Source organism: Prorops nasuta, unplaced genomic scaffold, assembly GCF_024137725.1.
Source record: "Prorops nasuta isolate Cenicafe-Biocafe unplaced genomic scaffold, Cenicafe_Pnas_1.2 PNAS00002, whole genome shotgun sequence".
NCBI lineage: Eukaryota > Metazoa > Arthropoda > Insecta > Hymenoptera > Bethylidae > Prorops > Prorops nasuta.
Window position 1 is genome coordinate 9524034 of NW_027116799.1, and position 23032 is coordinate 9547065.

At 32.3% G+C, this 23032-nt stretch overlaps 3 protein-coding genes and 3 long non-coding RNA genes across 10 annotated transcripts; 3 read left to right on the forward strand and 3 right to left on the reverse strand.

The window, feature by feature from the left end:
• Positions 1-1731: 1731 nt before the first annotated feature.
• On the forward strand, positions 1732-4113 carry LOC136780785 (uncharacterized). The gene is made up of 5 exons (XM_066739334.1): positions 1732-1801; positions 2156-2706; positions 3271-3532; positions 3575-3697; positions 3761-4113. Exons 1-5 carry the CDS (start codon positions 1732-1734, stop codon positions 4111-4113), a joined length of 1359 nt encoding a protein of 452 aa, XP_066595431.1.
• A 721-nt stretch (positions 4114-4834) lies between these two features.
• On the forward strand, positions 4835-5919 carry LOC136779942 (uncharacterized). The gene is made up of 2 exons (XR_010823687.1): positions 4835-5081; positions 5175-5919. It is a non-coding gene; the product is annotated as an uncharacterized lncRNA (long non-coding RNA).
• On the reverse strand, positions 5489-10468 carry LOC136775408 (uncharacterized). Of its 5 annotated transcripts, none has more exons than XM_066730150.1 (9): positions 10405-10468; positions 10257-10315; positions 9635-10030; positions 9135-9496; positions 7405-8890; positions 6792-7029; positions 6182-6330; positions 5904-6097; positions 5489-5837 (listed from the first exon to the last, which is right to left on the reverse strand). In XM_066730150.1, the coding sequence occupies exons 6-9, from the start codon at positions 6820-6822 to the stop codon at positions 5663-5665; spliced, it is 549 nt and encodes a 182-aa protein (XP_066586247.1). In that variant the 5' UTR covers positions 6823-7029; positions 7405-8890; positions 9135-9496; positions 9635-10030; positions 10257-10315; positions 10405-10468; the 3' UTR covers positions 5489-5662. The 5 variants fall into 5 exon arrangements, with proteins under 5 accessions (XP_066586247.1, XP_066586273.1, XP_066586255.1 ...); XM_066730176.1 differs by having other exon boundaries at positions 7405-8357; positions 8435-9496; XM_066730158.1 differs by having other exon boundaries at positions 7405-7864; positions 8025-9496.
• A 749-nt stretch (positions 10469-11217) lies between these two features.
• Positions 11218-12226, reverse strand: LOC136778853 (uncharacterized). The gene is made up of 4 exons (XR_010823493.1): positions 12090-12226; positions 11946-11998; positions 11763-11870; positions 11218-11515 (listed from the first exon to the last, which is right to left on the reverse strand). It is a non-coding gene; the product is annotated as an uncharacterized lncRNA (long non-coding RNA).
• A 5816-nt stretch (positions 12227-18042) lies between these two features.
• Positions 18043-18808, forward strand: LOC136779662 (uncharacterized). Its single transcript, XR_010823634.1, has 3 exons — positions 18043-18098; positions 18174-18281; positions 18529-18808. It is a non-coding gene; the product is annotated as an uncharacterized lncRNA (long non-coding RNA).
• Positions 18809-20300: 1492 nt separating this feature from the next.
• LOC136778639 (gephyrin-like) lies at positions 20301-22943 on the reverse strand. Its single transcript, XM_066735675.1, has 6 exons — positions 21641-22943; positions 21520-21574; positions 21333-21438; positions 20984-21268; positions 20765-20904; positions 20301-20685 (listed from the first exon to the last, which is right to left on the reverse strand). The coding sequence occupies exons 1-6, from the start codon at positions 21809-21811 to the stop codon at positions 20525-20527; spliced, it is 918 nt and encodes a 305-aa protein (XP_066591772.1). The 5' UTR covers positions 21812-22943; the 3' UTR covers positions 20301-20524.
• Between the last annotated feature and the right edge of the window lie 89 nt (positions 22944-23032).

Sequence of the window (23032 nt, forward strand, 5' to 3'; positions counted from 1 at the left end):
AGTAGGGCAATTTTGTAATTTTTATCGACAAATTTCGGTATCGTTAGGCCGAAGCTACGGGCAAATATCAGTACGTGTAATGAAAATTGTGGATCTATATATATCGATTTCAGTCTATACAGATATCGAAAATTTTCGTTAAAAAGTAGTTACAGGGTACGGCGTCAAGTACTCCAATACGCGATAAACATAGTATGAAATAGAGGTCGTCGCTTATGCTCTATGTTGACAGACAAGCAAATAAATATACACAAAACTTTTGGAAAATTTGTTTATACAATATAAACTATAATCCGAAAGATTGATAAGAGATAATCTCCTCGATCTTACTTACGAGTCTCAGCAATAGTGAATCTTCTTTTCTGATGGCTGCTTCACTGTAAATCTATATACACACACACACATCCGTTGATTTCCACCGAATGCACTGGTACACTGTGACACACGCTAGTTTACCCGACTCAATATGATCAATCACTGATTACTGTCTTACTGATTGGCCCAACAAAACGCTATGACCAGGCTCGAAATTTCCTGCACATTTCGGTCACTTTCCGAGACCGATGCTGAGATACCCCCCACGAGTCGCGACTCGCGACTCACGAGTCACAACACTCACAACTAATACACTGCGACTGACGAGTGACGACGGTCGACGCATTGTAAACCAACCGCGTGCCATTCAGCTGAAATCCAGGTACGGCTCAACAAAAAGGTATTAAGAGTGGTGCCCCCACGAGATGTTTGTGATAATTAAATTATCATTTGTTTTACACAATTTTAATTTTTTTAAACCATCAGCAAGTTATTCGAAATATTCAATAGGTTTCCACACACATTTAAGAGGTACATTATTCTATTGCAGATGCTTTTTTTTCGAGTGGAGTAAGCCTATTGTGGATACCTCTTTAAAAAGAACGCATTGACAATAGTACATCTAGGTGATGTGGATACTTGTAAACATTTCAAGCTCGCACCGATCGCTATCAAAGGAGCAGTAAAATGTCAACAAATTGGAGCGTCACATTCCACGCTTTGTTTACTATAGTACATCGCACATTAAATTATGCTTCATAATAAGTACTAATTATTAGTTTTTAATAGTGATATAAGAAAGCGAAAAATGCACAATTCTTCCAATCTCTAAAATGTTGAGTCTTTGAAAAAAGAAAATGCAAGAAAAACTAATTAGTAGTGTATTCGCATATGATGCGACCCGTGAAAATTCGCTCTCCTTTTTTTGTAATATTGTTTAATACATGCTCATATTGCACATTTTGTATCATACCGATATATTAAAATAAAAGAAGGACATTTAACTTTTTGACGCGTTACATTGCTCTATATGAATACAGCTTTCTACAATTTTATGCGTTTTCAAACAAACTCTTCTGTGTGTGTTACTCTTGAGGTACTAATAAAGTTTAATGAAAAATAGGTTATTACTGTAGTTTGTATAACATATAAACTTGATGAATTGTATAAAACATATAGTATAAAGCTTTAAGTGCAAATTTAAACATTATTAATTACGTCGAATTTTTTAAATTATATTAAAAGAGAGGGATACATACGTTGGAGAGTAAAAAATATTTGTTTGTTTATTATATAATTCACAAGTCAAATAAAAGTTCTCCCTGTGAGTAAGTCCACGAATTCTTTTTATCAATTTATATGGATGATCGTTACTTTATCTGCGACCTCTTATTCGGGTTTTTGAAGTTTTCAAATATGGCTAGGATGGATAGAATTTGCAATAGCTCTCCAAATATAACAAATGCATTGATACATACGTTGGAGAGTAAAGAATATTTGTTTATCATATAATTCACAAGTCAAATAAGAGTTCTCCCTGTGTGTAAGTCCACGAATTCTTTTTATCAATTTATATGGATGATCGTTACTTTATCTGCAAGCTCTTATTCGGGTTTTTGAAGTTTCCAAATATGGCTAGGATGGATAGAATTCCGAACAGCTCTCCAAATATAGCAAATACATTGTAAGTGATTACAAAAATATATAGTGAAAAGGCGGGTGCTATACAGATGACTGGTAATCCCGAACATGTATGAACTATTAAAATATGTACATTAATTCGCATATTTCATATTGATTGGAAAACAAATTGCTCTAATTCATAAATGTTCATGTTTAGGAAGAGATGAGGTTTCTTGCAAGAATAATATTCAGGAAACAATTGGTTTTTTAGAATCATTAGGATTTCTAATTAATTACAAAAAAGAATATATTAAAAATTTAGTTACAGAATTTAGGAAGAAGGAGGAATGTTATATTAGAGAGTTTGCCCACTTGATTGGAAATTTAGTGGCTGCCAGCAGGGCGGTAAAATATGCTTGGATTCATATCAAAACCCTGGAGAGGTTAAGGTTTTTAGAATTAGCAAAGAATAGGGGGAATTATGACGCGAGGATGGACCTATCAGCTCAGGTGCGTGAAGACCTTCTTTGGTGGGAACCGAGGTGGGAACATAAGATTGAGGAATCAAGGAACTCTTTAAGGAATGACAAATTTGATTGTGAGGTCTTTACGGATGCTTCCAATTCTGGTTGGGCAGCGGTTTTTAATGAGAATAGGATCCACGGGTTTTGGCCAGAAGAAGAGACATCCAGACACATAAATTATCTTGAATTATTAGCTATTTATAAAGTTCTTTTATCGTTTCTGCCGTTGTTAAAGTCTAAGAATGTATTAATACGTGTAGAGACAACACGACTGCGGTTTCTTACATAAACAAAGCGAGTGGTATAAGATTTAAGAATCTTAGCGAGTTAGCCCGTGAAATTTGGTGTGTAGCGGAGAAACATGATATTAGTCTTTTCGCGTCATATATTCCATCAAAGGAGAATGTCTATGCAGATAAATTATCCAGAATCAAAAATTGGGATATACAGAATGGGAGTTGGCACATATATATTTTAAGAGACTAGTGGAATTGTTTGGTCAACCGGAGTTAGATTTGTTCGCATCGAGTGAAAATGCGAAATGCGATAAGTTTTGTACTTGGTATAGAGAGGAAAATGCAGTAGCTATAGACGCATTTACAATCTCCTGGGGGGATATATACTTTTACGCATTTCCCCCATTTTCCATGGTGTTGAAAACTTTAATGAAAGTTATAGCAGATAGAGCAGAAGGAATTGTGATTTTGCCAAATTGGCCCGGACAAAATTGGTACCCAATATTTTTGTCGTTGTATGAAAGGTTTGAAATATGGGGTCCAGACGAATTCATGCTTTTGTCTCCTTTCAGAAGGATGATACATCCATTATCAGGGAAGCTGCCGTTAATTGCAGCGAAGGTCTCAGGCAAGCTTTTATAGAGAACATACTTCAGGAAGATACAATACAAATCTTATTAGCAGCCCTATCTTCGGGAACTCAGAAGCAATATAATTCTAGTTTGAGGTTATGGAAGGTTTTTTGTGAAAAGGATAGAGTAAATCCATTTAAGCCGTCCATAGCGAACGTATTAAACTTCTTCGCAGAAGAGTTTAACAAAGGAGCTTCATTCGGTATATTGAATACACATCGAGCAGCAATTTCCTTTATTTCAGGTTTTAAGTTAGGAGAAAATAAGTGGATAAATAAGTTTATGAGGGGTGTGTTTAGATTGAGGCCTAGTAGACCAAGATACAATTTCATTTGGGATGTTTCTAAAGTATTGGATAAATTACGAGGTATGGGTCCGTTATAGGATCTTTCGTTATTGTCATTGACGCGGAAAACATTAATGTTATTAGCACTGGCCTCCGGTCATAGAGTTCAAACGTTTGCGGCGATAAAAGTTAAGAATATTAAAATAAACCCCAGGGAGATAGTTATTACGGTACCGGAATTTTTGAAGACGTCCGGGCCAGGCAGAGCTCAACCGTTATTGTTACTACCATTTTTTCAAGAGAACCCTAATTTATGTGCAGCAAGAACATTGTCTGAATATTTAAACAGGACGAGTCAATTTAGAGAAGATATAGAGACTTTGTTTATTACTATTAAGAAACCGTTTAAGGGGGCATCTTCACAGACCCTTAGCAGGTGGTTAAAAGATACATTAGACATTTGTGGGATAGACATTTCAATATTTAAAGCACACTAAACCAGACACGCTGCTACGTCAGCAGTGTATAGTAGAGGAGTTGATATAGAATCGATCCGTAGATCAGCAGGTTGGTCGAAGAACTCACGAACGTTCCAAACTTTTTATAATAGGCCGATTATATCATCAGGTGATACAGAAAACTTTGTTTCAGCTCTATTATCTTAAAAGGATTGCATTTATTTGTGCAAGAAAGGGGATTATTTAATTTTAGTGTTTTTGAATTATTTGCGTTTTTGTAATTGTATTTGTGTTATGTATCAAAGATTATAACTAGGTTTCTTTGTAACACTTGTTTAGCTATTAGTTGTTGATAGGAGAATTGACATGTGATAATAATAAAGAAGGTTAAGGTTAACAAAAATTTTTTTGTGTTACATAGGTCTCTTAACATCTACATTGTAATCTCGAAGTACGAGGCTAGAAATATAATTGGAAGATCGAACGAGCTTCGCGAAGCGAAGTCCGATCGAGATTATATGATAGCCTCGTACAAGAAGATTACAATCCCTCCCTAAGGATTAAATCCCAAACCCTTACTACGCTCTGGAGCGGTAATGACAGTAACAACAAAAAATTTTAGAGAGTTGTGGCGCTAAAATGTGAGAAGACAGGGAGGAAACGGAAGTGCTTAGGGTAGGGGGTACCTAGAAAGGAATCTTTAGGTTTAAGTTTTTACTCTGAATTGTTGCGACATCTAGCGGGACAGGACGATACTACATTGTAATCTTCTCGTACGAGGCCATCATATAATCTCTCTCTACCGAACTTCGCTTCGCGAAGCGAAGTTCGATCTTCCAATTTTAAGCGATAAAAATATTAATAAAATATACATCAATGATAACTATAAAAATGAAAAATTAAAGCTTTAATCGAACCCGTGTTTATGTCGATTTTGAAAGATCTTCAAGCAAGATATTTATAGCCAAACTTTTTATCTAACAGCTCATTATTCAGTGATTATAGAGGCAAGTGAAAAAGAAAATCTTCTATCATTAACATTTGTTAAACCCTTGTAGGAAATGCAACGTGTTATATAACAGCTTGAATTTTGTTTTCAGATATTATTGGAATATCTGCAATAAAACGCTATAATAATTAACTTATTTATGCCAGTACAAACAATAGACGAATATCTCAGTGAACTCAAACCTGCAATAAATTATTTGGTACAATTTATTCGTAATGAAAAATCTACAGAAATATTTAAATCATCTGCTCAGAGTGTAAACAAAAATTTGGTAGTCGATAGGTTAACACTGGTATTACGTAGATTCCTATAACGATCGGTTTCTATCATAGAAGCTAAAAAGATCATTTTCGATCAAGCTAAATTGTTGGATGGTAAATGCATAAAGGTTCAACATGCTCTTAATATAGTTCTTAGAGAGGATATTTATTCACATATTAATATACCTGCAAATACAGAATCATTAATGGGCCGAGTCCATTAAAATTGTACGATCGAGAACAAGTGTTTTCAGTTTATGTAAAGAAATTCATCATAAGAGTTCCCTCATTTCTTCTGAATCAATAATGATATAATACCCTATTTTTTTGCGGGTAAATGTTTAAATGTTTTATTTATTTTTGCTTCACTATCATTAAGCACGTCTACCGCATACTTTATAGCAGGCGTGAATTCTATTAATTGTTCCTTCAAAGCTTCCAGTGGAACACGTAAATTGAGTATCAATGTTTTATTATTTATACCCCAATTAGCACTGAAAATATACTTTGCAATATATTTGCAATATTAATGTAAATATCAATTGAAATAAAAATGTTACCTTGAAAGCATTGACATTGGTGTAAATTTTGTACCACATAAATATTTCGAATAGAGTATCTTTGTAGTTTCTTCCTCCGCAGCAGTTCTTTTTATAGCGTTATAAGATTTTAAATTGCATGTGCGACTGTAAACTTCATCTATCACTAAAATTACATTTGCTCGTCCATCTGAGCACCATACATTCAAGCAATCCTAATGAAGATAAATAATTTATTTTTAATATGAAAGAGAAATAATTATTACTACAATAAAATGTTGAATAATAATAAATTATACCTTTATTGCATTCTCATCACATTTAACCAATTTTTCACAAACTATTATATCATTCAATACAATTTCCGCAGTGCTTTTGGAAATCTTGTTTGCTATTATAATCTTTTGATGATTCTCAACAGAGTATGTACAGTTTTCGACATCACCCACTATAAAACACAACCAAATGAGATTATTATAAACCATGGTACACAGGGTGATGCGCACCGAAAAGGTAACAGGTAGATACATTTATAAGGCTATTTCGTTATATCGTAATCTTATTTCAACGAGAGACGTATTACTTTCTTGTACTTTGAAAAACGAAGGAATTCGATTTTGACTAAATTTGAGTCACTTTACTAAACAAGAGGAGAGTTAGAGCTGAAATAATATTTGTACAAGGCTGGTCCTTAGCTGACCGCACTTTTTAGATTCTAGACAATATAGATATGAACTGCAGTTCCTACAGGGTGACTATACAACCCAATGGTATTTTTTCACATTATTTACAGTATTGAATAGAAATTAAATTAGGTGATCACTATTACTGTGCAGCCCATATTGTATAATTATTCTAAATAATATTTCAAGATAAGAATAATAAATTTGATCAAATAAAATAACTCACCGATTAAAATGCCGTATTTAATGGTCGTCATTATTATTTTATTTATTTTTAAAATAATTTACAGTTAACCAAAGCAAGATTCACTATTATTAACACTGTCGACGAACTGGTACATTAGCCAGGCAAATACTAAATGTGAAACTTATGGAACTTTTGTTCGAACAAAACATTCAATATCAAAAGGTGAGATGTAAGTAAAAAGTGTCAATATTGTAGGTTGGGTGAAAGCCGCGGTAGCCTGCAATATTAAAATACACGAAAAACCGTAAACATATATGACCGTAAACAAATACATATTTTGCTTTATCGATATAGCTTCTGTTGCGCTCACGATTGCAGAATTATTAATGCTAAAATTAATACGAATACTTTATAGATATACTATATTAATTCTTTTATGAATAGTAATTATGACATTTTTGATCGATTATGTGTGTAGAGTACAATTATTCATATTCGTAAGAGTATTTACCGGACTTGAGCTTCACGTTATTGCATAAAATTAGAATTTTTCATTTACTACAGTATGTTGGGCAAATACTCATGATACTCTTTCGAATATGAATTTATATATCTTCTGGATATAACTCTTTAAAAAAAGTTAAATACTTGCCAGATAACATTTTGCGCGCAGACTGCTTTCAAATTGGTACCAGAGTCATTTAGGTTCTGTCGGTAGTCTCACTGAATAAATCTTTTTTTGCATTGTTTTACTGCCCATGAGTTTTATATCTTCAAAATATCTTGCTTTTTTAAGGGTCTCACAACAGTTATTGTAAGTTTCAAACATTTTGAGCCCTTGTAATGCTTGTAGAGCTGCAATATTTTTATTACTCAAAATATGCTCAACTTCTCCCGTAATTTGTAATTCCTGATTGTTTGAATTCATTATAATACTGGAACTTGTTCTTCCTTCTTTGAAATTTTACAGATAAATCTTATGCTGCTTAATTTTTCTTCTGCCTCAGTCCAAAACTTTAAATGATAGTTATGCCGAATAACAGCTGCGCGAAGAGGAGTATTTGAATTTTATATAAATCCGCTTACAGAATCAAATAAGTCATGGAAAAACGCTAAAAATTTAGCCGTAATTATTGCTTCGATTTTTGGCATATATAGCTTACGAGTTTTCGTATTTATATGTTCTATATGTAAAATCGGTTTAACGCTAGTAAAAAATTCCGATGGGAATTCTATGATTACAATGTACATGAGTGGCAAATAATATCTTACCCATATTAATCAAGAAAACAATAAAAGCGGCTACAGTACCGCTAAAAATTTGACTAGCTTATTTGAGCTTAGCTCTATTTATCCATTTTTTCTTTACATGATAGTCGGTTAATTTATGCATTATTGGCCTTGAGACATAAATAAAATTCCTGTCAATATAGTATGCTAATTCAATAATATTTCAAGATCCTGCATGGTGTTCTGTATGAACACCAACAGGCTAATTTAGTCTGACATCCTTGTGTAGTAAATTATTTCTAATTTCTATTAACAGATGAGCTGGATTGCACAATGGAATTATATTTTCACCATTTATTTGAAAACAACCTTTGCCTAAACGAATTATTAATTTTGGTGACCAATGTAATCTTTATATCTGACATACTTCTTAACACTGAAAACATTCTTACACTGTACTCCAAACTATTTTGGCCTTCTTCCAGACATTGCAATCCAGCATCTTGTAATAAGCTTTCAATGCATTTGACATTGATCCGAGATGGATTACAAACTGTACACAACACTGTAAATCCTGCAATTTGTACAGTCTTTACTATTTCTTGTAACGCATTTAATTAAGCATAGAGGCCTTGTTTTTGATTGACAGAGAGAATAGCCAAGTGGTATCTCCCAATCCTTTGAAATTCCTCTTAACATAATTATGTTAAACCATGATCCGTAAACTTGGAATATCTTAAATTTTCAAAACAAATGATAGTGTTACTTTCCATGTCCTATTGGATGTGAGGCTACAGCCTCATTTTATTCCATGATAATGAGCATAGCGTTTCATTCTTTGTCATTTGTTTACACTGCTCTTTTAAATACTTTACCACCAGTTTATCCAGACCTGCTGAAACAAGTGTCTATCCCAAAAAATATATAAATGTGAATTAGTTACTTCTACAAATAATTTGCTTTAGCTATTATTAAAGTGGGTGTAGATTTGTGAATATTGTTTCAATTAAACATCTCAGACTGTATATATAGTAAAACATTTTAATTAAGATTGACCCATACTAACGCAGTCTTCACAGGTGAGCTAAGTCATCCAACTACAACAGTGCTCGCAAATCCATACCGAGGATTAGATTCAACTAAAAATTATACCTCTTTTCTCACTTTTAAACTACCATATTGCTGATTGAGAAATTGATCTTCTGATATCTTTAAAAAATCGTATTCCACAGCAGTAAAATTTTCCTTATTTTTAAACCTATTTTCATACGCAACTATTCATTTTTCCAGGTAATAGTTATTTCTTCTTAACTTTGCAACTTCTGCAAAGCAAAATTTCAATATTCTTCCATGTATGTTCATACGCGAAGCTATTTTCTTCTCTAACTTGTTGTATCGAATCTTTAACATTGTAATCTTTTGATTCAATTTTTCAGTGTATATTAATGACATTTTGGGAGTAGTTTCATTACTTAGTAAAGGTTTCTCTATTAGCAATTGATTCAATTGTTCATCTAAAACAATATCAAAACTTAATATAATCAACAACAAAACAATTAATTATAGTAATAGAATTCAATAACATGAAAAAATATTTTGATTCTTATCAAATACCAAATTATTCAGGGAGATATTAAAAAAATTATTCTTACCTTTCTGTTCCAATTTTATAGTCCCAAGTAAATTTATTTTATTATCCTCAGCTTTTTATATTGTAATAATCGTATTTTCTTCAGATATAATAACTTCAATGATTATTATTTTGATTTCACCTATGGGTAAATTTAATGTAGGAATTATGCCTTCCCCTAATCTCTGGGAAGCATAATGAGGTAGTATGCATTTTTCTCGAAAATGTTTATGACAAAATCTGTACAGTTGAAGCTGGTCAATAATTAAACCATATAGTTTTGGATTTTTTATTGCCTTAATCCATTTTTCAGTAATTTACTTTTTTGGAATAAAATGACCATGCATCCAGGAGCCACTATTACATCCAGGTACGCAGCAAAAATATAATGCTCGTGGCATATTAAACTTCTTTATATCTATAAAATTTCATATATAAGAATTATATTGATCAGCTTTTGTTGCTTGCACATTCTACATTTTATGAATAATGTACACAATAAAAAAAGGTCTAATATTTCTACGATATATTATAGGATTATAATTTTTCATAATCACACGTTAAATTAAATATTCATGGGTTTTTACATAATTTCCATTTCAATGTATATATAGGTTATGATTCCATGTAAACATATTCTTTACCTCTGAAATGACAAATGGATAAGCCTTCTAACCACTTTTACATATATATATGAAATAAACTGAAAACGATTTAAACAAGTTTAATTATTTTTATATAATTACTACATAAATGACTAGAATTCATGGAGGTTACAGACGAGGTAAATACCTGGATAAAGAGAGCATAAGTATGCGGGGTTGAAGCTAGTAAGGTAAGGCGACGGAAGGCTGGCCGCCATCTTTATGGTATAGGTTTTATCCGCTTTGTCTAAATGTATGTATTATGTACAATGACCGCCAGAAATGGCGTCTTTGATGCGTTTAGGAACCGCATCCCAGGCTGATGGTAATGTGCAAGTTGGTAGATCTGATAGTATAGAATTTAGTTATTTTCCTTCCCCCCTCCTATCTATTTGACAGGAAATTGGTGGGCTAGTGGAAATAAATTACACTAGCTTCTTCCGACAGAGCTGGAATAGCATAAGTCCGTCCTTCTCTAAATGTATTGGTAGAAGAGAGAGGCTCTTATGTGAACTTCTACCAGAATCCAGGCGTCCCAAATTCAACGGGTAGGATTGTCGTTCTCTGTCTAACCCATAGAGAACTCATTGTGTCACTCTTCCAACAGATTTCTACGCCAATGTGCCGATTTCCCAAATAATGGTAGTGTGATACCAATGGAGTCTGAACCTATCTATGCCAGTAAATTAAGAGTGTAGTGGTGAGAGCGGACCTTTAATCAAATGCATGTAGTGTTTATTATTTTGATATCTAATAAATTTATGTGGAATAATTTAGCGATATTCAAGTAATAAATAAATTTGTAGTTTGTTATATAAAAGAAATACATAACTTTGTAATTGCTATTTTAAAATTATTATTCATTTTGTATACTTAAAGGTGAATGATGTAACTTAAATATAATACAAAAAAATTTTATGGTAATAATAATTTAACTTTATTTATACCATACCAATGCTGATAAAATAAAACATAAAGTTATACGATACAATTTTTGTACTCAATATAGTATACAAATTATCATAAAATAAGATTTTGTAATAACGTTGAATAATCTTTATTTATCCAGGCTTGATAATGTAAAAAGTAATAAGTTAGGTATTTCATTATAATATATAAACCCAATCAAGGCAGGAGAGATATATATAATAGTTATCAAGCGAATATTTCAAATGTTAATGCTGCTATTAATTTTTCCAATGCAACAATAAGGCAGCGTTAATACATGATGGTATATAAACATATAATCCAGATGATTCCTGTGTTTAAGAGATCAATATGTTTGTATTATTAGATAAGTATAAAAATATTGATTATATATAATTTAAGCAAATGTGATGCTTTGCTATTTCTCTCATATTTTATAGATGTATTTTGAAAGAAGTAAAATTCAGCCTGTGAAAGATACTGAATAAAACAGAATAAACAATTTATAAGAAATATGAAAGACTGAGCAAAAGAAAAAAATTGTATTATTAAATATTGTGAAGAAGACAATTTACAAACTTTTTACTATTTGCAGGTTGAAGAATCTGAAGAAAATATACAAAATGAAGAGCAGATGATGCAACAAGGAGTTAATATTTCCATACTCTGCTTGGAACACAGAATCACCTAGAAGGAATGAGATAGCATTAATATAAAAGTTTGTAATTAAAACATTACTCAATTAAGAAACTATATACTTACCACTAAACTAATGCCATAATGCTAATACTTATTTTGCATTTACTAATTAGATCCTGTAAAACATGGAAAATTTGGAGTATTCAAACATGGAAGCTTATCAAAGAAGATAAAATATATGATAATCGTAATCTCTCAACAGGATACCTGCTCATCCTAGGTCACGTCAAATGCGCGAAACATTATTTCCACTGTGCAATGGTTTTTAAAATATAAGTTTCATTAAAAAGAAACCAATCTTTTTTAAAAATGGGAATTACGTTAAATATCTGATTTAAATTACTCATATGATAGATCATATAAGCTAATACCAGAGATGAAACGGGAGATTGCTCATGCGAGGTCCCGAGGCAATCCCTACCGGTAGGCGGCGCTGGTGTTGGCAAACGCGTGTCTCAGGTCCATCTAACCCCTAACGCCATCTATCGGAAGAGACCACGAAGCACGAGCGTTAAGCTTAGAATAGGGTAAAACATATATGCATTGTTGCCAGAAAGCGGAATAAAGAGAGAGCGGAGATATTTTCTCGGACCTCTCTGTCTTTCTCGCTGTTAGCTTCTAGCAGAAGAGTCGAGGCAAAATCTTTCCGTTTCGCTTTGCCGAAAATCTACCAATATTCGATGTCATTTATATTTGCAGGCCAATGCCTTTATACATGATTTTTTCAGCATATTTATTTATCAGCATTGATTTATTTAAATCAATAATAAATTAAGGAAATGCGTATTTGATATATAATAATTATTTTAACTATAATTTCATCGTTATATTTCGCTTATTTCCGTAAAATCTGAATTTCTTTAGTTTATTATTGATTATTGTAAGTCAATGGCCATTAAAAAAAATTTAATCTTAAAAAAAAAAAGAAAAGTACCGTTCAGGAATCGAACCCGGACCGACAAATCGCCACGCTATTACCTTACCGCCTAGACCACGAGGCTTCTTCAGTGCACCGTAAACAGATAGTCTTTTTAAGGGCTTGAAATCTTCTTTTAAACCATATAAATAAACGAGCAACCGACAGCTTTATTCATTATTATTCTGTCATAATGGTACACAAATTAAGGAATAATTATATTTTGAATAGTTTTCAAAAGCTTTTCCAATAGCCAAGAACGAAGATAAATAATCAACGCTCGCAGTTTCCGTTCTTGGTTATTGGAAAAGCTTTTGAAAATCTACATTATATAATTATTCTTTAATTTGTGTACCATTATGATAGAATAATAATGAATAAAGATGTCGGTTCTTCGTTTATTTATATTGTTCAATAGAAGATTTCAAGCCCTTAAAAAGACTATCTGTTTACGGTGCACTGAAGAAGCCTCGTGGTCTAAGAGGTAAGGTAATCGCGTGGCGATTCGTGGTTCCGGGTTCGATTCCTGATCGGTACTTTTCTTTTTTTTTTAAGATTAAATTTTTTTAAATTGCCATTGACTTACAATAATCAATAATAAACTAAAGAAATGCAGATTTTACGGAAATAGGCGAAATATAACGATGAAATTATAGTTAAAATAATTATTATATATCAAATACGCATTTCCTTAATTTATTATTGATTTAAATAAGTCAATGCTGATAAATAAATATGCTGAAAAAATCATGTATAAAGGCATTGGCCTGCAAATATAAATGACATCGAATATTGGTAGATTTTCGGCAAAGCGAAACGGAAAGATTTTGCCTCGACTCTTCTGCTAGAAGCTAACAGCGAGAAAGACAGAGAGGTCCGAGAAAATATCTCCGCTCTCTCTTTATTCCGCTTTCTGGCAACAATGCATATATGTTTTACCCTATTCTAAGCTTAACGCTCGTGCTTCGTGGTCTCTTCCGATAGATGGCGTTAGGGGTTAGATGGACCTGAGACACGCGTTTGCCAACACCAGCGCCGCCTACCGGTAGGGATTGCCTCGGGACCTCGCATGAGCAATCTCCCGTTTCATCTCTGCTAATACCTGTAGTAGACTATGAAATTGTAAATTTAAATATTTGGATCAAAAAGTTCTAAAGACGAAACATTCTAATTCGTCAATTTTTAAAAGAATTTTGTTATTTTGTAAAGGAATTAATATTAAATATATTAAAAAATGGAGTAATAGTTCTTTGTATTATGTGGCGGTCAAAAAATTGTCTTGGCACCGGTGATCATATAAGTTTATATAATGCTAATATAGCAACCAAACTCTTTATAATCCCACCAAAACACAAAATTACAATAATATAACTATTAGTTGTATTTTCCTACTTAACTATATAATTGTTATAAAACATGCCTGTTATATTGCATTTATATTGTTGAATAGGAAATTATAACAAACAGTTATATTACTGTAATTTTGTGTTTGGTGGGATCTAGCGTGACAGTCAATGACCCTTACATCAATGAACTGGCTCTTAATGGAAATTAAATTCATATAAATGTAAAATAATTTAAGGCTTGATAAATGTAATTCAATAAATAATATGCAAATGGTTTACAAATAAAAATTAAAATACTTTTTTACTTCTCTGTTATTTGCAATAAATTTTATTTTTGTTATACACTGTGCTGTATCTATATCTCCTCATTATTCCTTTAGTATGCTACATATTTTATTAGTATTATCTGTCAAATATAAAATTATTAAACTGACTTAGAAAAACAGAGTCATTCACACTTCAATTAAATCTTTTTTATCACATGCTAACTTTCTATACAGGGTGTATCAGTAATGATACTTTCACGGTAAATGGTACATGACTTTTCGACTTAGTTTATGCTCAAGAATATGTGGTTAAAATTAAAAGCATCATTGCTGGTACACAATGTATAGCCAATCATAATATCGTGTATAAGAGACCAAGTAAGCTGGAGAAATAGCAAAAATGTTCTTATTAATAAATAATGCTGATAGTTTTAAAGATGTTATGAAACGTTGTTATTTAAAATTTTTAAAAGTAATTACAATTTATTTTTACTGATTTGATCTATATAACTTTATATATTCCAATCTTATTCAATCAGAGACTAGAGTTGAGTTATTTAAAAATCTTATCATAACATATTAAGTCAAAAGAAATACTTTGTCGGTAAAATGTTGTTTAAATATTTAATATACTTAATAACTTTTAATTAATTTACGTATTAATTGAAATTGTAATTTACATTTTCAATTAATACATAAATATGAGTGTTTTTTAAGTTTTAAAGATTTTATAACATCTAATCAAAACGGAAGTCATTTTTTTATTGCAAAGAATTAATAGTAAGAGTGAAATTAGTGCTGCGTAATTTGTATTTATTATTTGCAAAATCGGCATTGTCAATATTGGAATATGGCTCCTATTATCAAGCCTGGATTAAGGGGTAGGATAGTGGGAATGTGGGAGGCTGGGAAAAATTCTTCCGAAATAGCCCTGCATACGGGTGTAAGTGAAAAAACGGCTCGTCGTTGGATAATGAAGTTCCAGGGTGGTGGCAACGATTCTCTAGAGGATCATCGGAGGAATAATAAAAGGCCATCAGGTTCGACGTCTCAGCAAGATCAGTCTCTAGTAAATTATATTGCGGAAAATCCTTTCGGTACAGTAGCCGATGCCATTAATGAAACGTCGTTTCCGCTATCTAACACCACCGGACGACGTCGTTTGCATGCTGCCGATATCAACTGCTACCGACCGGCACGCAAAATTGCGTTAAACAACAACCACAGAGCGCAGAGAGTTGGCTTTGCTCTCGAAAATTTGTCAGCCAGCCAACAAACATGGGAAACGACTATATGGACGGATGAAAAAGTGTTCGTTTCAAACGTTGACAGTCGTTATCATGTTTGGCGGCCTGACAATTCCCGGTTGAACCCTGAATACGTCGTCGAGAGAGAACGATCTGGGCGAATCACGTGTGGCGTTTGGGGATGGATTTCGGGAGACACTATCGGTGAACTGGTGGAAATTCCTCCTAAAATGTCCTCTGCAGACTACACCACGATTCTGGAAGAAGTACTTCTTCCTAGTGTTCGTGCAGTGTATTCTGCAGAAGACATGCCAGTGATCCGACTAGTCCAGGATAATTCCGGAGTCCATACCTCGCACGAAACACGTGAGTGGTTAAGGGATCATCCGGAAATTCAAGTGGTGAACTGGCCAGCGAAAAGCCCTGATCTCAATTTAATTGAGAACATTTGGGCTCGTATGACTAATTTGTGGGTCCCACCGAGAGAGAGAACCAGAATGGCGGTTCTGGAAAACGCGCGAGGTGTGTGGGAAGGTCTTCGTAACGAACCTGATTTTCTGAAAAACTTGGTTGAGTCGATTCCCAACCGGCTGAATCAAGTAATCGAAAGAAATGGGTTTTGGACGGATTATTAAGCCGATACGCAAGTAATCAATCATATTTATTCAATTATTGGACCTTCTAAATTTATTTAATTTATAAATACAATATAACTTGTTTAATTTAGGAATAATTATGTTGCATTATAAATTTCGATCTTGCGACGTTGTTACGAAAACTGCATGTTGGGCTGGATTTCTTATTTATAGCGTATTTTGTAATTCATTGAAAAATTCACTTCATTAGCAAATAATACCAATGCTTTCAATTACTAGGCCTAGATATACAAAATAAATAAATATAACATTTAATATTTATATAATACATAGAGGCAAGTATAGTGTCTTTTAAGATAGGGCTCGGAATTATTTGCACATTTCAACTATTTACTATAGTCACTAACAGGGATTTCCTATTAGTGGCTATAGTAAAAAACTGAAATGTGCAGAAATTTCCGAGCCCTGTTTTAAGGAATACCTTACGTATACAAATTACTTTTATTTAATATTGATAATTTGCTGCAGGTGATATGATGATATTGATGCTAAATACGTGCATGGTTAGGATTTGGTGACAATTTCAAATGACTATAGAGATGAAGAGTGCATTTTGTTGGCCTTCTAGCCAAATTTGAACATAAACTGCAGCCTACCGTCGATGGACCTATTTCTCTTAGCTTCTCCATAAACACTGAAAGTGCAGACGCACTTCAATATCAAATTGCAAATTATACAAGACAACTGGGCCTAGATATTCAAAGGAGAAGAAAAGAGTTTTAAGCTTTTGATAAAATAGTGGTAAGCGTAGTGTCTTTTAAAGAATACCTTACTCACAAATTACTTTTACTTAATATTGATAATTTGTTGCAGGTGATAAGATTCATGTTAAATATATGTGCATGGTTAAGAATTGGTGACAATTTTACATGACTAGAGCTGAAGAGTGCATGTTTTGGCCCTTCTATTAAAATTGGAACATAAAGCTGCAGCCTACCGTTAGTGGACCAATTTCTTTATGCTTCTCCATAAACCTTAAAAGTGCAGGCGTGCTTGAGTATTGCATTTGAAACCTAATTTTATGTGCAACCTAAACACGCAACGAAAATGGAGAAATGAGTTTTCACATTTAATACCATAATGGTGAGCATAGTGTCTTTGAATAATTATATATATGACTTCATTGCTGATTACTTTTGTATTATTTTACATAATTCCTGCAGGTTATTTATAAAATTCATGATAATAAGCAGGAAAAGTGTTGTTGAACATATATAGCAGTGATTGAAGCTGAGTAGAGAGAAGCTGTTGTCTTTTTTAAAAGGGTATTCAAAATCATGAATTAAGCAATTTTCTTGATGGATAAATAGCTTTTACTACTTTCATTTTTCTTAAAAAGCTGGCATGCTCGAATACTGCAAATTTTCCATATTTTTCTGTTTCTAAGTAAACCAGAGAACCAAATATGAGGCTTTATGATGTATCACTATATAGTGGTGAGCATAGTGTCCTTTAAACAATATTCATACATTAATTACAAATTATTTTTGTATTTTATGTAGCTTAATTCTTGCAGGTCAACTGGAAAAGTCATGGTAATAAGCAGAAAAAGAAATAGTGAGCACTTGATGTGTCCTGAGATGAGGAGAAAAACTTATTGAATTCTTATGAAGACATTCAAATTCATGAAACAAACAGTTTCTAACTGATGATCAGATAACGATTATCATATATTTTATCTTCTTTGATAAGCTTCCATGTTTGAATACTCCAAATTTTCCATGTTTTACAGGATCTAATTAGTAAATGCAAAATAAGTATTAGCATTATGGCATTAGTTTAGTGGTAAGTATATAGTTTCTTAATTGAGTAATGTTTTAATTACAAACTTTTATATTAATGCTATCTCATTCCTTCTAGGTGATTCTGTGTTCCAAGCAGAGTATGGAAATATTAACTCCTTGTTGCATCATCTGCTCTTCATTTTGTATATTTTCTTCAGATTCTTCAACCTGCAAATAGTAAAAAGTTTGTAAATTGTCTTCTTCACAATATTTAATAATACAATTTTTTTCTTTTGCTCAGTCTTTCATATTTCTTATAAATTGTTTATTCTGTTTTATTCAGTATCTTTCACAGGCTGAATTTTACTTCTTTCAAAATACATCTATAAAATATGAGAGAAATAGCAAAGCATCACATTTGCTTAAATTATATATAATCAATATTTTTATACTTATCTAATAATGCAAACATATTGATCTCTTAAACACAGGAATCATCTGGATTATATGTTTATATACCATCATGTATTAACGCTGCCTTATTGTTGCATTGGAAAAATTAATAGCAGCATTAACATTTGAAATATTCGCTTGATAACTATTATATATATCTCTCCTGCCTTGATTGGGTTTATATATTATAATGAAATACCTAACTTATTACTTTTTACATTATCAAGCCTGGATAAATAAAGATTATTCAACGTTATTACAAAATCTTATTTTATGATAATTTGTATACTATATTGAGTACAAAAATTGTATCGTATAACTTTATATGTTTTATTTTATCAGCATTGGTATGGTATAAATAAAGTTAAATTATTATTACCATAAAATTTTTTAGTATTATATTTAAGTTACATCATTCACCTTCTAGTATACAAAATGAATAATAATTTTAAAATAGCAATTACAAAGTTATGTATTTCTTTTATATAACAAACTACAAATTTATTTATTACTTGAATATCGCTAAATTATTCCACATAAATTTATTAGATATCAAAATAATAAACACTACATGCATTTGATTAAAGGTCCGCTCTCACCACTACACTCTTAATTTACTGTCATAGATAGGTTCAGACTCCATTGGTATCACACTACCATTATTTGGGAAATCGGCACATTGGCGTAGAAATCTGTTGGAAGAGTGACACAATGAGTTCTCTATGGGTTAGACAGAGAACGACAATCCTACCCGTTGAATTTGGGACGCCTGGATTCTGGTAGAAGTTCACATAAGAGCCTCTCTCTTCTACCAATACATTTAGAGAAGGACGGACTTATGCTATTCCAGCTCTGTCGGAAGAAGCTAGTGTAATTTATTTCCACTAGCCCACCAATTTCCTGTCAAATAGATAGGAGGGGGGAAGGAAAATAACTAAATTCTATACTATCAGATCTACCAACTTGCACATTACCATCAGCCTGGGATGCGGTTCCTAAACGCATCAAAGACGCCATTTCTGGCGGTCGTTGTACATACACAGCTGAAGTCATAACTATGTATGAACTGTCAATGGTGTGACACACAATGATCTGTCGGCATGAGCAATCTCCCCCCTGATGTGTGTGTGGCCCCTAATCTCTGATAGTAACTAATTGCAGTTGTTCGCTAATATCCTATTAATTGTTGTTATATATTTCCCAATAAATTAGCATTTATAATCCAAAACTCTTTATGCTTTCAACTTTAATCTAATTCCAGGTCGACTAATTCGTTACCTAATATTCCTTTGTACCCTGGTACTCAAACAAATTAGTATATTAAACTGGGGCACGATTCTTGAAACTGTGATCTTATAGATCTCCTATGCGATAGTCAATAAAATATATTTTCGCATACGAAATTTAGGATCATATAGCTTCAAGAATCGGTACCCTGGAGTTTTGATTTAGAATTCAAATAAAAATAAATTAATCTGCGCATTCAAGGAAGAAAATAGTCTCGTGTATATAATTGTATAGTAATATTAATTTTATATAAATGTAGCTATAATTGAATTTTTAACAATTATAAAAAGTATTTTAGAATCTTAATTTTTAGAATTTTTACAACTAATTTAAAAAAAACATAGCTTGTAGACTAAATGTTTATGAATTAAATTATTTTATTTCCTATTAAAATAAATATTAAATAATCATGAGACTTAAAAAAAAATACTTTTTCTTCAACAAATTGTCATTGTTTTACAAAATTAAGTTCAAATTTATAAACTTATCTATTCTAAGTATTTTACGCATGTCACCAAAGCTTTATGATATTTTAATGTTATTTCCTAAATAACTTAAATGTTTCATAATCTTTTGAAATATATAGAGCAATTACTGAACTAAAAATTAATTAAATAATTAGCATTCTAAATCCGATAAAGAAAGTGAACTTATTAGCAAACTTCGTTCATATACAAGATACTGGGCCTATATAATTTCGTACAAACATATAACAGTAATAAAATAGCATACAATATATTAGTTAATTTATAGCCCTACCATCTTATTTAGTAAAGGCAAAATTAAGCATTGCGTTATCTGCATTATGGCAATTAAATTATTCGGTAACCCAAATATATACACTCTTTCGGCGTCCCTCATACTTGTAGCGAAAGTGGTGAGCCTTCCAGGATTCAAATCTATTTGATCTGTAGTTGACAATAACATACATAACAAAAAATTAAGGTTTAATTATCGATCTTATCTTTATAAATAAATAATATTTACCAAAATGGATTACAGCAGATAACTTCGTTTTTAAGTCGGACTTCAGCATTTCATTAGTGTGTGGTTCAGTAGGCACTATACATATGAGAATGTCCACGTCCTTAATTGCATTTGTGTAATCTTCTTCTTTTGTGTAGGTACTAGAAAATACAATAAAATTTAATGAAGCCAGTAGAGTAATTAACAGCTAGATCACCAAATAATTTTATAATAACTTACGTGTTTCTATATCCTCCAAGAGGTTCGTTGTACACGCGTATAATACCCTTATTAGTAGAATTAAAACCATTTTCCTTTAAAAATGACATTTGTGCTACAATATTATATTTATTCTTTACGTTAGTGCAACCCTCAATTTCAATTATGCCAATCTTTGGTTTTTTGTAAACGGTAATATTCTCTTGCGGGTCAATAGCAATGAGTAGAGTTACAATATTTTCTATTGTAATTTTTGTTTTCCTAGGTAATACCAACTCATTTTTTTTAATGTCATCGCCAACGGACCTATAAAAACGGTATTAATATAGCGATATACAAAAATTTAAATCTACTACATAATCACACTTACTTAATATTTTGCCCGAGCTTTGGTTCAACCAATATATCAACACTTCTCGTATTATTCGATGGTTCTCTAACTTTGGTGTCCTTAACTTCGACCACGGCGGCTACTTCTAAAATTCGCGAATATTAATTAGTACTAATAGATTCTAAAGAAATCTTTATTTGGATAGTACGAATCATGATTTTCTTACGATCAGAAAGTGTTGTTCCTTCGGTTACCAATCTACACAGGTCATGGGATGTATCCTGAAAATAAATAAGATTAATGAAAATTATTTCTGCTTACAGTATAGTATAGTCCTTTTAAGTTACCTTAGTATTATGAGTAAGCGTTAGCTTCCTCGAAATATCCCCATCTGCAGCATACACTGCAAAGCCATATATTAAAGATTCTTTGCAGTTTGGAACGTCACGTTCTGAGAAAATGTCATTTTTAATGACTCTGTTAAAAACATCTTCAACTTCCATAACTTCCGAGTCCATTAAAATTGCACGATCGAGAACTAGTGTTTTCGCTTCATAACGATATTGATGATAAGAGTTCCCTTATTTCTTCTGAATCATTAATCGTATCATACTCTATTTTTTTTGTTGGCGAATGTTTAAATGTTTTATCTATTTTTGCTTCGCTATCATTAAGCACGTCTACCGCATACTTTATAGCAGGCGTAAATTCTATTACGTGTTCCTTCAGATTTGCCTATAGGGAACATTGTCCATTTTCCAGCTATATGGTCTGAGCCAAGTCTGCTGTATAGAGATATTAGGACAGCCAAACTTGCTGTATAAGAGAGTAGTGCCTCGACGGCCGTATATACATGTCATTATCTACTTTTTTGTGTACTTGCCGTCGAGACACTACCGTGTCTCTTGATTTATATCTTTTTAGATTTCTTGATTGGTTAAAATTTAGCGTTTTTCTTAAATGTTCATAACAATTTGATGAAAACGATTTGGAACCCAACTAAACCGTTAACGGGATCCCTCACGCCTACTTTATCGACAGTTCAAGTCAATAAACAATTAGTTTAATAAAATTCAAATGCGAAGCAAATTGAAAAATCCGGCGCTTGTAGGACAATGTGCCAGTCCTAATTAGTCAAACGAACTTTTAAAACACTCAAATTAGTTGGAAAATAACGCTGTACCATTGTGCCACGTTCTTGAAGAGAGGTTACTTTTAGTTATTTCCACTTCAAAAACGCGGGACAGTGGTACATCGTTATTCTTCATCCGATTTGAGTTTTTTAAGCTCGATTGACTCGTTAGAATTGGCACCTTGTCATAAAGAAGCCCGTTTTTGCAATTTGCTTCGCATTTTACTTTTATTAAACGAATTGTTTATTAACTTGTACTGTCGGTAAAGCACGCGTGAGGGATCCAGTTAAGGTAAAGGGATCACCAGGTGGTCCCACCCTTGTAGGTTATGTTTGGAATCTCTACTATATTTAGAGAATTATTCTTAAGTGTTCAATAATATTATGTTGAATAGATAACAATTAAGTATTATAATTTCTTTGATCGACAGTCGTGCTTTGATCAGGATTAAATAGATAATTACGGATGATTTCGCGACTTGCATATCGGTTTGCTCCTAGATTGTGATAGGCATGGTTCGATGACGGATGACACATTCATAGGTGAAGTGGGGCGGGGCAGCGTTATAGTTCCTCAAAAAATCTCTTACGGCCGTATTCATTGGGA